General features: G+C 36.9%; 1 protein-coding gene across 1 annotated transcript in view; it reads left to right on the top strand.

Moving 5' to 3' along the window:
• Positions 1-9,338, top strand: part of CHRM4 (cholinergic receptor muscarinic 4) — a 163,793-nt gene extending 154,455 nt beyond the window's left edge. Inside the window, exon 3 of the mRNA XM_053688897.1 lies at positions 7,849-9,338. Coding sequence (XP_053544872.1) covers positions 7,849-9,338 — 1,490 coding nt within the window. The remainder of the gene's footprint in view (positions 1-7,848) is intronic.
• Positions 9,339-13,671: the final 4,333 nt, after the last annotated feature.

Raw genomic sequence — 13,671 nt, 5'->3', positions numbered from 1 at the left:
ACCTCTCAATTTCTGCCTGTTTCTAAGCCACTATAGACAGCCTCTTAATCACATGCTTTTTTTTTTGGGGGGGGGGGGGGGGTTCACAACAGGAGACTGCTAGTTCATGTGGGCCATATAGTTAACATTGTGCTCACGCCGGTGGGTTCTGCACAACACAGTTAAAATGCAAGTCAATAGATAATAAATAAAAAGTCATGTGATCAGGGGGCTGTCAGAAGAGGCTTAGATACAAGGTAATAACAGAGGTTAAAAGTACATTAATATAACTGTGTTGGTTATGCAAAACTGGGGAATGGGTAATAAAGGGATTATCTATCTTTTTAAACAATAACATTTTTAAATTGACTTTCCCTTTAAACATACATAACTGCTGCATACAGTATCACAATAATATGGCTGTGTAAAACTGCAGCAAAGCAAGTAAGTAACATAGGGCATTTTATAGCAATATACTAACATGTAGCAGTAATTTACCGTATAACATTTAGCACCATACAGTATTTTCAGAAGCTTTAATTGGATGAAATCCAGCATATGTATGGAGTCATAGTGCAGCAGTAACCATAAACCATATATAATTAATGTATTACACAAGCTCTACCAAGATCTCCTAATCAAATCCAAAAGTTCACATATACATATATGGAGAGCACCTAAACCATAAATGTGATATAAACTATATTATAAACAAAAGTATGAAATGGGATAAAACTGTACAATCTTTAATATAAAGTCAACATTAATAGCGGATATAATAGTTTATATACTGTATGCTCATATAGCTAAAAATAGAAATAAAAACATTATAATAAAAAGAAAAAAAGATCTCATATTCCGTGGAAAAGTCAAAAAAGAAAAAAAAATTAAGTCACTCCAAAATTTGTTCAGTGTATTTCTTTAAAAATGATGACTGCGCATATGTACAGTATATAATAGGGTTGCACCGATATAATTTTTTTAAGACCGAGTACAAGTACCGATACTTTTTTTCAAATACTCACCGATACCAATTACCGATACTTTTTTTATGTCATGACAGTTTACCTAGCACATTACAGAGTAATGATTTAAGATCACTTCTTTATAATTATGAACTGTATCTCAAAAGACATTTTGAAATAATAAAACAGTTTTATGTGCTTGTTGGCACAAAGTTTACAGAACATGTTTATAAATAAAAATATTACAATAACATTTTAATAATAACAACAATAAATAACAGCTGCAGCAGCTAGGGCTGGAAAGCTACAATTTAAAGGGGGATTACTGGATGCAATTGGGTTATAGGGTGCCTATAAAACTCATCAATCTGACATTTGTACTTAATACAAAGTAATATAATTTAATTATGAAAATAATATTGAGGAAGGAGTATCCCAGTAATCCCCTTTGAGAAAAATATCGGGCATTTGCATTCTTCTGACCCAACAGAAAATAGGGCTGGTCTTCATATTTTTCCAGGGCTGCTTTTTATACCCAGTCCAGCCCTAGCTAAGGTTGTTCCTCAGAGTACAGTATGTTTTGAGCATAATTGTGCAAGAGGAGAACTAGTAGTATAACAGGCAATCTAGCAATTAGAATATTTTTTCAAAAGTTAGTGGAACAGAAGCATCTCTGCATGTTCAGCTATAAGTCTGTTTCTGCTAACAGCAAGGACGTTTGACGCTAAGCTGAACAGCCTTTCACTTTTCACACTACTGCATGGGTTAGAAAGATATTTTTGGGCCATTAAATCTCAGTTTATTAACTGCCCAGTACTTCAGGGGTTTGTCTGAATGTCTGCTCTGATGTACAATAATACAAATAACAGCATTTTGTATTGGCAGGACAATTTTTAGTTAAATCTCCACTCCAGCTTAAAATGAAATGGGAACATGCAGTTTGAAAAATGCCACAAGATGGCGTATGGGTAGGAATTGGAGGTATCGGTTTAAGTATCGGTGCATTTGCACGAGTTCAAGTACTCATGCAAATACTTGGTATCGGCACCGATACTAGTATCGGTATCGGTGCAACCCTAGTATATAACATCCAAGGATTCACCGTGATCTGCAATGTGATATGTGCCTAGAAAATTATATAAAAACATAGTGCAAAACTGTATAATAAAAACATCCAAAACCCAATAAACGTTCTGCTTGCCAGAAGTTAGTCAACACTCTTGGAGCCAGATTTATCATCCAGGAGTGTACATATTCGCCCCTGTCCGCCCGACTTATCCTCTAGCAGGCATCAATCCGCTGCCTGCATTTACCATTGCACACGAGAACTCCTGTGCCCTCGCGTGCAACACCGCCCCCTGCCTGCGCACAGACATACATACTCTTTGTAGAAATACACAGATTTTGGAGTGACTTTTCTTTTTCTTTTCTTTTTTTTTGATTACCAGATACTTCTCCACGGACTATATAATCTTTTTTTTTTTATCCTTTTTATTACTACTATCCATTGTTAGTTATATGTGCATATACACTTTTATATCCGCTATTTATCCATTTTATCCCATTTCATATTATTGTTTCTATTGCATTTACGGTTTACACTTTAGCCTGTTTAGGCACTATCCATATATGTACATGGAGTCATAGTGCCATCTGCTGGTAAAATCAGAACATGCTCATGAAGAATACATTAGGTGCACCAGTTATTTCATGTTTTTTTCTTGTAATTTCTTTTTAGATGTAGTGCTAGCTCTAACAAGAACTCACTTTGCAGACAGATTTAGCAGTTTCAAAAGAGTTGAAATGCTATCATCATTTTCAGTGGTTGTTATGTTTTAAAAATTTAGTGGTAAAGTCTTTAAAAAAAACAACAAGGGAAGATGTTAAACGGTAGCAGTTTTTAACAGTCTAGTGAAACAAGCTAGGTCATACACAGGAATTCAGAGAGCAAGAAGTTTATGGGATATGGGACTCAATACTATGCTGGGTCTGTACAGGCTTCTTTACCCTGTTTTGTAACATTTGATCAGTGCATACCTGGTACACATATATGGGTGCTGATAAGTAGGTATGCTCTGTGCCAGCCTACCAGTTAGTGCCCTTGTTAGCACAGAGATTAGCACAACAAATATGCACACATGGTACCAATCCAAGTTTAACAAAAAAAAAGATATGGTCTAAAGTTACCTTATTTTAAACACTGCGTATGCTCTTTTAAGCCAGGCTTCTTCAAACCGCGGGTCAGGACCCATTACTGGGTTGCAACACCATGTTTACTGGGTTGTGACTTGTGTGTGTGTGTGTTGTATGAGAGTGTGTGTGGTGTGTGTTGTATGAGAGTGTGGTGTGTGTTGTATGAGAGTGTGGTGTGTGTTGTATGAGTGGTGATGTGTGTTGTATGAGTGTGTGTTGTATGAGTGGGTGTGTGTGTGTTGGGTGTGTGTTGTATGAGTGTGTGTTGTGTGAGAGGGTGTGTGTGTGTGTTGTATGAGTGTGTGTTGTGTGAGAGGGTGTGTGTGTGTTGTGTGAGAGGGTGTGTGTGTGTGTTGTATGAGTGTGTGTTGTGTGAGAGGGTGTGTGTGTGTTGTATGAGTGTGTGTTGTATTAGGGAGTGTGTGTAGTATGTATTTATTACCTTTTACAAGTTTGACTACAATTAGGAATGTGCACACATTTCAGTCACTTTGCCATATACTACCGCTATCTTGTTGTATATTGCTTCAGATATTTTCAGGTCAAGCTTCAAAATAGGGTTGCAAAGGTATGTGGTATTGTGGCACTGGGTCTTGGGAAAAAGTTTAAAGAACCCTGCTTTAAGCTGAAGTAGTTTCCAATAAGCAGAGTCCACTAAACCAAGCAGGGTCACACAGCAAGCATAGAAGATACAGTTAATCTGGCCAAGGCACGATACATATATGGCTTTTTATGTATAGGCAGAATTGTATCCCAAATACAGGTCAAGAGGCATCGGGGAGTAAGTCACTAGAAATAATCACACCCAGGGCACTGACAGATTGACCCAATACATAAGCACAGAGCAGTGAGAGAGAAAAAAGAAATTTAAAGACCAAACCAAGCATCATCTTTTATCAATTGTGATATTACTACACAATGCAGAAAATAGTAATATGATATATTTTAGAGGGTAAGCAAAATATAGGTAACACTGAAATGCTGCCAAAGGAATTAAAGGGACAGTCTACTCCAGAACTTTTATTTTTATAAAATATAGATAATCCATTTTATTATCCATTCCCCAGATTTGCATAAGCAACACAGTTATATTTATACACGTTTCACCTGTGTGATTACCTTGTATATAAGTCTCTGCAGACTGCCCCCTTATTTCATATCTTTTAAAAGACTTGCATTTTAGCCAATCAGTGCTGAATCCTAGGTAAATCCACAGGAGTGAGCACATTGTTATCTATATGGTGTGCACATGATCTAGCTCTGTCTAGCTGTGAAAAACGGTCCAAATTCACTGAGAAAAGAGGTGGCCTTCAAGGGTTTAGAAAATAGCATATGAGCCTACCTAGGTTTAGCTTTTAACAAAGAATAACCAAGAGAACAAAGCAAATGTGATGATAAAAAAATGGAAAGTTGATTAACATTGCGTGCCCTATCTGAATCATGAAAGTTTATTTTTGACTAGACTGTCCATTTTAATAAGCGGAAAGTTGTACAACTCATATTTGCCTAAATTAAAAAAAAAGTGCTCTCAAAAGTAGATAAGACGGGCAATATTTTTGAAACAAAAATACTATACAGAAGACGATAAATCAGGGAAGTTTTTGGCAAAGGCAATTAAAAAAATATATATTAAAAAAAATAATAATATTCACACAATAACAGATGAGAAGACACAGAAATGTAATTCAAGTGAAGAAATTGCAGACCAATTTTAAAAAAATATTTTGATAAATTATACAACATACAAAAGGGTAAACAATTAGAGACCCAATTAAAGAGGGAAGAAAATATTAAAGAATACTTTTCTTCCATACCCAAATTGAAAATAAGAGGAACATATCTTAGATCTAGAAAGACCAATTAACCCAGGATGAAATTAAGAAGGCGATCTTGGAATTTAGAAATGGGAAATCACCAGGCCCAGATGGATTTACAAGTAAATATTATAAAGTGTACAGGAATTAATTAATACCATATTTACATCAATTATTTCTGTCAATAGATAAAGGGGAACCCTTCTCTAAAAATATGCTGGAAGCCCAGATAGTAGTTCTACTAAAACCTGGAATTAGTTGTTAATTATAGCCCCATATGACTGTGGAATAATGATCTAAAAATATATTCTAAGATATTAGCTAATAGGATAAAAAATGTTTTACCCAACGTTATCAACTTGGATCAAGTGGGTTTTGTGACAAATAGAGAGGCCAGAGACAACACGGTCAAGGCCTTAAAATTAATAAGATATGCAGAATTTAATAAAATTCCAGTAGTAATATCATCTTCGGACGCAGAAATAGCCTTTGATCGTGTTGACTGGCAGTTTTTAGAAAAATCTCTACAGTAGGTTGGTTTTAGAACTACTATGATCTCTAGAATTATGACCTTATATAACAACTTAACAGCAAGAGTGAAAGTGAATAGATCATTGTCAAAGTCATTTGATATAACTAAAGGTACGAGGCAGAGCTGCCCTTTATTGCAAATTTTATTGCGTATTGAGATGCTAGCAGTACACTTATTTTGTGCATTTTGACAGTTTTTCATAGCAGCGCTAGTTCATGTGTGCCATATAGATAACTATGTGCTTACTCCCGTGGAGTTATTTATGAGTCAGCAGTGCAAGTCTGTCAAAAAAACTGAGATAAGGGGGCAGTCTGCAGAGGCTTAGCTAAACAATAATCACAGAGGTAAAAAGTATATTAATATAGCCATGTTGGTTATTCAAAACTGGGAAATGGGTAATAAAGGGATTATATATCTTTTTAAACAATAACAATAATGGAGTAGACTGCCCCTTTAATTGATAAAATGTATAGTTTTAATGTGTATATAAACTTCAAATGGGTGATTCTGTAGTAAGAAAACTATCACAAACCTACATACAAGAAATACAACATGGGGGTTTGGTTAAGCACACCTAACAAAAACATCTTATATATTAGTACACATATTGTGGGAGTGCTGTCAAAATAACCAAGTAAATACAAAACAAAAACAAAGTATTGGCGCACATCCAAACTAATGAGACCACATATAAAATGCCTGCAAAAAAACTTTATATTTTTAAATAAAATTGGGATCTTAGTCACACAATATGGCCATATTCTGCTCAGCCAGTCACCACTTACAAGGTGTCCCAAGATAGACTGGTCCTAACACTATAATTTTTTGCCTTACTGGGCTGAATCATTTAATTCTAATATACCAAAATAGAATTCCAACACTGTAGTACTACTCCTCAAATCAAGACTGCATAGAAGGAAGCTCTCTGGCTTTGTGTATATATATATATATATATATATATATAACTCAGAGAAGCCTGAATGTGCCAATTCCCCCCCCCCCCACACAATTTTGAGACTATTGATTGTCCAGTAAAAAGACACACTACTATACAAATGACAATGTAGGAGCAGCATTACAGCATAATGTTTAAACTAGCATATCATTTTATCAAGAACATTAAAGGGACACTGAACCCAAAAAAAATTATTTCGTGATTTAGATAGAGCATGCAATTTTAAGCAACTTTCTAATTTACTCCTATTATCAAATTCTCTTCATTCTCCTGGTATCTTTATTTGAAATGCAAGAATGTAAGTTTAGATGCCGGCCCATTTTTGGTGAGCACACTGTATTGTTCTTGCTGATTGGTGGATAGATTCACCCACCAATAAACAAGTGCATTCTATAGTTCTGAACCAAAAAATAGCTTAGATGCCTTTTTTTCAAATAAAGAATGCAAGAGAACGAAGAAAAATTGATAATTGGAGTAAATTAGAAAGTTGCTTAAATTTGCATGCTCTATCTGAATCACAAAAGAAAAAAATTGGGTTCAGTGTCCCTTTAAATAAATGCTGTACACTAACATTTTCTGCCATCCATATAAAAGTGCAGCATTGATAATGTTGATTTTGGTTTTCCCCCTGCATTCAAAAATATGAACTAAAAAGGTTTTTTGGGTTTTTTTTACATTTACATTGAAACCAAAATGGCTGTATCATTTGTGTATTTCATACTAACCCTCTTTGGCTGATAGGCAATTCATACTAATGTTCACTGGGCGATTAAATACTTCCTGCTAATACTCATTGAGCCACTTAGCTCAAGGACAGGAACAACTGAGGCTGGTATATTAGTTTAATTTAAGATCTAAACTACTTTTTTTTTCTCCCAAGCAAAACATGCTTGGATTCTGCTTTTTTTCATACATATAGCAGGAAGTTGTTGAGTAACAGTGTACCTTTAAGCAATGAAAAAATATTGCCATACTTGGTCTAACTTTTCCCAATTGGTAATTGCACATCTTCCTTATCATCAGATTTTGTTCAGTTTGTCAAATATTCTAAACAGGTAGAGCCAGATGATTTAAAGCTTGCCACTCTGGTGATACGATTTAAGACGTCTTGTCAGTACTTTAAGTTCCTTCAAATCATTTTAGATAAGTTTTTTAGCTTGAAATGGTGTTTCTCGCTATGCATGGAGACGGAGAGACACTCGCATTGCAAAATAATGCACAAAAAAGCCTCAATGATTTTGTGAGATTTCTTTCCATGCTGGGGAGTTTTTGGTAATTGGGACTGTAGTCTAGTTGAATGTTTGATAATAATAATCCTTTGAAGCCACAGAATAGTTAAGATTAGTGTTATTATCTCCAAGAGTTCTGGAGGTTTTTTTTTTTAATATTTTTTTTTCTTGCCCTCTCTAGACTTTTTCTACAATCCCTCTAACCCTAACTGGACAATGAAAATGGAAAATGACACATGGGACAACATGACAGGCACTGGCAACCAGTCTTCTAGCAGCACAAAGATTGCTCCTGGCCAGTACCAGACCATGGAGATGATCTTTATTGCCACTGTAACTGGATCCCTTAGCCTGGTCACCGTAGTGGGAAATATCTTGGTTATGCTTTCTATCAAGGTCAACCGACAATTACAAACAGTAAATAACTATTTCCTATTCAGTTTGGCGTGTGCTGATCTCATCATCGGAGTGTTCTCCATGAATCTCTACTCACTTTACATTATTAAGGGATACTGGCCACTTGGCAAAGTTGTGTGTGACCTCTGGTTGGCCCTAGATTATGTGGTCAGTAATGCCTCTGTCATGAACCTTCTCATCATCAGCTTTGATCGTTATTTCTGTGTTACAAAACCACTAACCTACCCAGCTCGTAGAACAACCAAGATGGCTGGACTAATGATTGCTGCTGCCTGGTTACTCTCCTTTGCACTCTGGGCTCCTGCCATCCTTTTCTGGCAGTTCATTGTTGGTAAGAGGACAGTTCCAGATGGGGAATGCTACATCCAGTTCCTTACCAACCCTGCTGTAACATTTGGTACTGCCATTGCTGCCTTCTACCTTCCTGTGGTCATTATGACCATTCTCTACATACACGTTTCATTGGCCAGCAGAAGCAGAGTCCGCAGGCATTGTCCAGACATCAAGCCAGAGAAGAAATCAAAGCCAATCAGTTCTCTGAAGAGCCCTCTAATAAAGCAACCCAAAAACCTACCCAAGCAAGACACAAGGGAAGAAGGGGAAAATGGAGTAAAGAATGGTAAGATTGAGAAGTCATTGACCAATCTGCAGACAGTGGAAGAAAAAGAAACCTCCAATGAGTCTAGTTCTGCCAGCATTACCCATAACCCACCAGAAAAGCAGTCATTAAGTGAGCCATCTTCAGGTGTGGTATTGGCTCCTACCCAGGCTGCACAACCAACAATCCCAAGGATCAATACAACTTCAAAGTGGTCCAAAATTAAGATTGTCACAAAGCAAACTGGCAATGAGTGTGTGACAGCAATTGAGATAGTGCCTGATTCCGCTTTACAACAGGACCCATTACAGCAAGACACACGCCCAGTCAATGTGGCAAGAAAGTTTGCCAGCATTGCACGTAACCAAGTAAGGAAAAAAAGGCAAATGGCAGCAAGGGAAAAGAAAGTTACCAGGACCATCTTTGCTATTTTGTTAGCTTTCATCATCACATGGACACCGTATAACGTCATGGTGCTTATTAACACATTTTGTCAGACCTGCATTCCTGAAACAGTCTGGTATATTGGATACTGGCTTTGTTATGTCAACAGCACTGTAAACCCTGCGTGTTATGCCCTGTGTAATGCAACCTTTAAAAAGACTTTTAAACACCTCCTTATGTGCCAGTACAAGAACATTGGTATGGCTAGATAGGCAGCAGAAATGATTTTCCTGGGCTTGCTTTGGATTCTCTCTAATGGAATGGTAAATTCAATCGTTGGAGTTAGAACTCTCTTGAGTCATGCAGCCCTCCTGAAATCCACTCTAGACTGAAAAGAGATGCTTCATCTGCAGGACTTGGAAGTGGATAATATTCTGAGACATTTTGCACTAGTTATCATCAGAAATACTCAGGGTGACAACACAATGGCCAATCACCCCATTTGAGACAATCTATTACTGAGCATTTAACAAGTCCTGTTCAGTGGAAAGAGAGATCACTCATGATCCAAAGGTGAAGAGAAGAGACATGAGGAAGCATGTGTAATTTAGCAAGATACTTCCTTTATTGCAATCCTACAGGGTGTCTTCCATTACTGACTTACCTTCTGCAGTGTCACAATATTCTTGATTTTCCTGCTACAGATATACAGAACATAATACCAATGACCTTAGGGGGTGCCAAATCTACAGGACTTATTAACTCGATCCTTATCAAAACTTTTAAGGCAGTTGCAAATTGTTGGAATCATACATTACCCAGTTTATCCTCTGCATCCATATCTGCAGGATAAACCATCAAGAACTTACCTGATGCAGCACTTCAATGTTAATTGTTATCTGTATCCCTAGAGTCAATCAACAGCCATGCAGGTCAGTTCGATATTCTCAGTTGGAAATGAGATCTGGAGAGCATCAGTTAAACAAGTGTGCTTGCTCCTATCTAGTTATTTAGCAGGTACTGATACCTTTTTATAAGATCAAAGATCAAACTGTCAAGGTTTACTGTTGCCCTGTAAAATGACTTTTGTGAAACTTATAATTATTCAATAAAGATTACACAGCCTGTGAAGTACTCTTTGTGGGACCAATGAGGTGTTATATGCTCTTTAACCCTTTCTCAGTTGAAGGAAACTGAAATACACTATAGTGCTGAGTACCTTGGTAGCCAGTACATTAATAAAAGTGAAATTAAATTATCAGATATTTCTAGTTTCTGCTTTAGTAACCTTGTTATAAGGGTCTGATTGACTGACAAAAGGACTTGGTGGAATAAGGGATTACCCTCTTCCAGTGAATGAGTTGCATAAAGGTAACTGGAATACAGAAAGTGTATTGCTTAAAAAACACATTTGACTTATTTGTTTAAAATTTAGCATAAGAGCTCCAAAATATCACACAGATAACAAGATTTCTATGGTTTGGGTTCTCTGCTCAGTTGTCTTTTCATATAAATTCCCTAAAGTGAAACCAGGGCCTCCCCAACTCTGACCAACTGCAACCATAGTCTGGCCAAACTGCCCACAAAATACAGTTGGTAATGGCGCTTCCAACAAAAAAACTGTAACTCACAAGCCCCCCTAGCTCGGCATAGGCCTCCCAGTCCCAAAAGTCATCTGGCAAAAGTTGTATATAAGATATATAGTATCCAGCAGAAACATTTATGAGGCAGAAACTATGCAGTGACCTACAAAGTTAAGCAAATCAAAACTATTTTAGCTTCTTCAATGTAGCCATTCGCTTAACAAACTTTATGAGGTAGCCACCTGGGAAGCATTTTCAATAGTGTTAAAGGAGATTAAATATATCTTGGTCATATGTTGGCTGCTTTTACTTCACTCCCCCATTTAACTCATCACAAACCATCTGTATTAGATTATTTCTTGTTGAAAAACAAATATGGAGTATGGAATATAGTGCAATAGATGTTTCGCTACAGAATACTGTGGTAGCTGTGCTGGTTATGTGTATTTAATTCTAACTAACTTGCAAATGGTGTCACTAGACAAACCGCAAAACACCTCAAGATCATCTAACCACTTCTACCATAGTTCACTGTTGCAATTACACATCAAATTTATTTCCATTTTTCGGATATCCACTGCCTGTGGTCCATGGTCCAAGCAAGTCTCTTCCTCTTATTCATCACTTACAGTAAATGTTTGTTTGTTTTGTTTTTTAATTTATGTATTTTTGCAGCATTTCGATCTATTTGATAGTTTTTACCACAGCATAATTACATTTTCTGGATTGACTGACCTTAATTGCTTTAACAAAATGATCGAATGTTGTTTCTCTTTGCTAACTTGAGCAGTTCTTGGCATATTATGGTCTAGATGGGGTCAAAATGTGTTATTTGGCATTCATTTAGTAAAAGAATGACTAATATGGCCACTAGCAGCTGCATTTGGCTCCTTTATCTCCAGACTTATTAGTGTCAAAGTGCAACACACAAAGATCTAGATTTGCACAGAGTAAATGTGGTGCAGAAAAGAACCGAAAGCTACTGCTCTCACCCAAATATGGCAGTTGTTTAGTAAACAAATGCAGAATAGCTAACTTTTGCCAATTCCTATTATGAACTACTTCTAGCAAAAAGGGTAATTTAAGACACTCCCTACATAGTCGCAAAACAACTGAATATGTATAAGGTGTTAATGAGGAAAGAAATTCCATTTCTTTCTTTCTTTGCTCCAGGATTTAAAGATTTTGTTCACTCAGCTATAACTGAGGTGTTAGCAGATATGCCTCGGCATAGTAAGCAAAAACGCAAGTCTTTTGATTCTACTCTCAGAAGACATTGCAGCCACTCAGAGTTCTTATCAGCATAAAGAGGTTCCTGAAATTTGTCAAGAATCTGCATCTGAAAATACTGAATATTCCTGAGATTGTGAATTATCTTCAGAGGATCAGGAGTCTATCCCTAATCAGGATTTGGATAATTATTTTACATTTAAGGTTTACCATTCACGCTTTTTACTGCGTTAGGTCCTTTAGGAATTTAGGAGTGTAAAATCTTTTAAAAACGTACTTAGAAGCTCCCAATTTAACACTGTTAATGAGATAAGCCTGGGAAACCCACTGAAAGGGGCTGAAAGCAGACCCCCCTCCCCTACATATGAAAATATATATTATACAAACATAAGCAGCCTGATGTCTGTATACATCAGTATACATCTAAAACTTTGGGGCTTGGTTAGGAGTCTGAAAATCAGCACAATGTTATTTAAAAATAAGCAAAACTATAAATTTTACAAAAACACACCCAGGTGGGCTATATAAATGTATCATCTACAAAACATTTATGCAAAGAAAAATCTAGTGTATAATGTCCCTTTTGAGTTACTTTTTTCCGCTAACATATTTATCTATGATGCAGTAGTGGATACAATTCTGACTAAGGCAAAATACTTTTTTTGTTTTGACCAGAAGAGCTTTATAGCTCAAATCTTGCTCTGCAGATATGGTTTCCAAGAACATATTACTGTGTCTTCCTTTTCAAGGAAAGATTATATTTGGATACTATAACGTCCACCATTACTGGGGGAAAGGGTGCCTTCCTTCCGCAGAATAAAAGATCTAATGGTAAGAATAGATCTGTCAGTCATTTTCGTTCAATTCACTCCTCAAAAAATCAGAAGTCTAATTCCTCTCAGAACCCTGAGGTCTCCAAGTCCTCTTGGAAGACAGGTTCTTCCTGGACCAAATCCAAGCAGAACAAGAAATCACTTTCCAATTCAAAATCAGCATGAATGTCTACCCAGATTCAGTTCTTGAAGGAGGCAGGTTGAGCCTTTTCAGGAGGCTTTGCCTCAATTGGTTCAGGATCCTTGGGTTTTGAACATTTTGTCCCAAGGTTACAGGAAAGGTTTTTCTGTCTGTCTCATGTTACATAACATCATTTGAAGGCAGCTGCCTTTCTTCAGTGTGTTCAGGATTTGGAACTGATGGGTGTTATAAATCCTGTCCTGGTTTCAGAACAAGTCAGGGTTTTTACTCCAACCTCTTTATTGTTCAGAAAAATGGAGGGAAGATTCAGACCTTTCCTGGATTTTAAACACATTCTTGAGAGTTTCCATTTTCAAAATGGAGACTATTCATGCTATCTTACCTCTCGTACAACAGGCTCATTTCATGTCCACAATAGATCTGAATGATGCTTACCTTCATATCCCTATTTACAAGGGATCCTCATCAATTCCTCTGATTTGCTTTTAAGAAGAAACACTTTCAGTTTGTGCCCTCCTGCTTGCTTTGGCTACAGCTCCCCTAGTATTCACAAAGGGTTTAGGAGCTTTATTAGCAGTATCCAAACCTCAAGGTATTTTAGTAGCCCCTTACCTGGACAACATCCTTGTTCAGGGACGGTGTAAGGAATTATAGGCAGGCGCCTATAGTGGGAGGTTTATCCGCCATGCGCCGAGAGATAGAATTTTTTTCAATGCGGTAGTGCTTCCAACTTAGTTATGTGGCAGTTAGTGGGCGTGCGTGCCATGGGGTTTGTGAGTACTATCTATTTTGCATCTTTTCATCTAATGTGAGTCAC

This window comes from Bombina bombina, chromosome 7, assembly GCF_027579735.1.
Source record: "Bombina bombina isolate aBomBom1 chromosome 7, aBomBom1.pri, whole genome shotgun sequence".
In the NCBI taxonomy this organism is placed as follows: Eukaryota; Metazoa; Chordata; class Amphibia; order Anura; family Bombinatoridae; genus Bombina; species Bombina bombina.
This window is presented reverse-complemented; position numbering and strand designations above follow the sequence as displayed.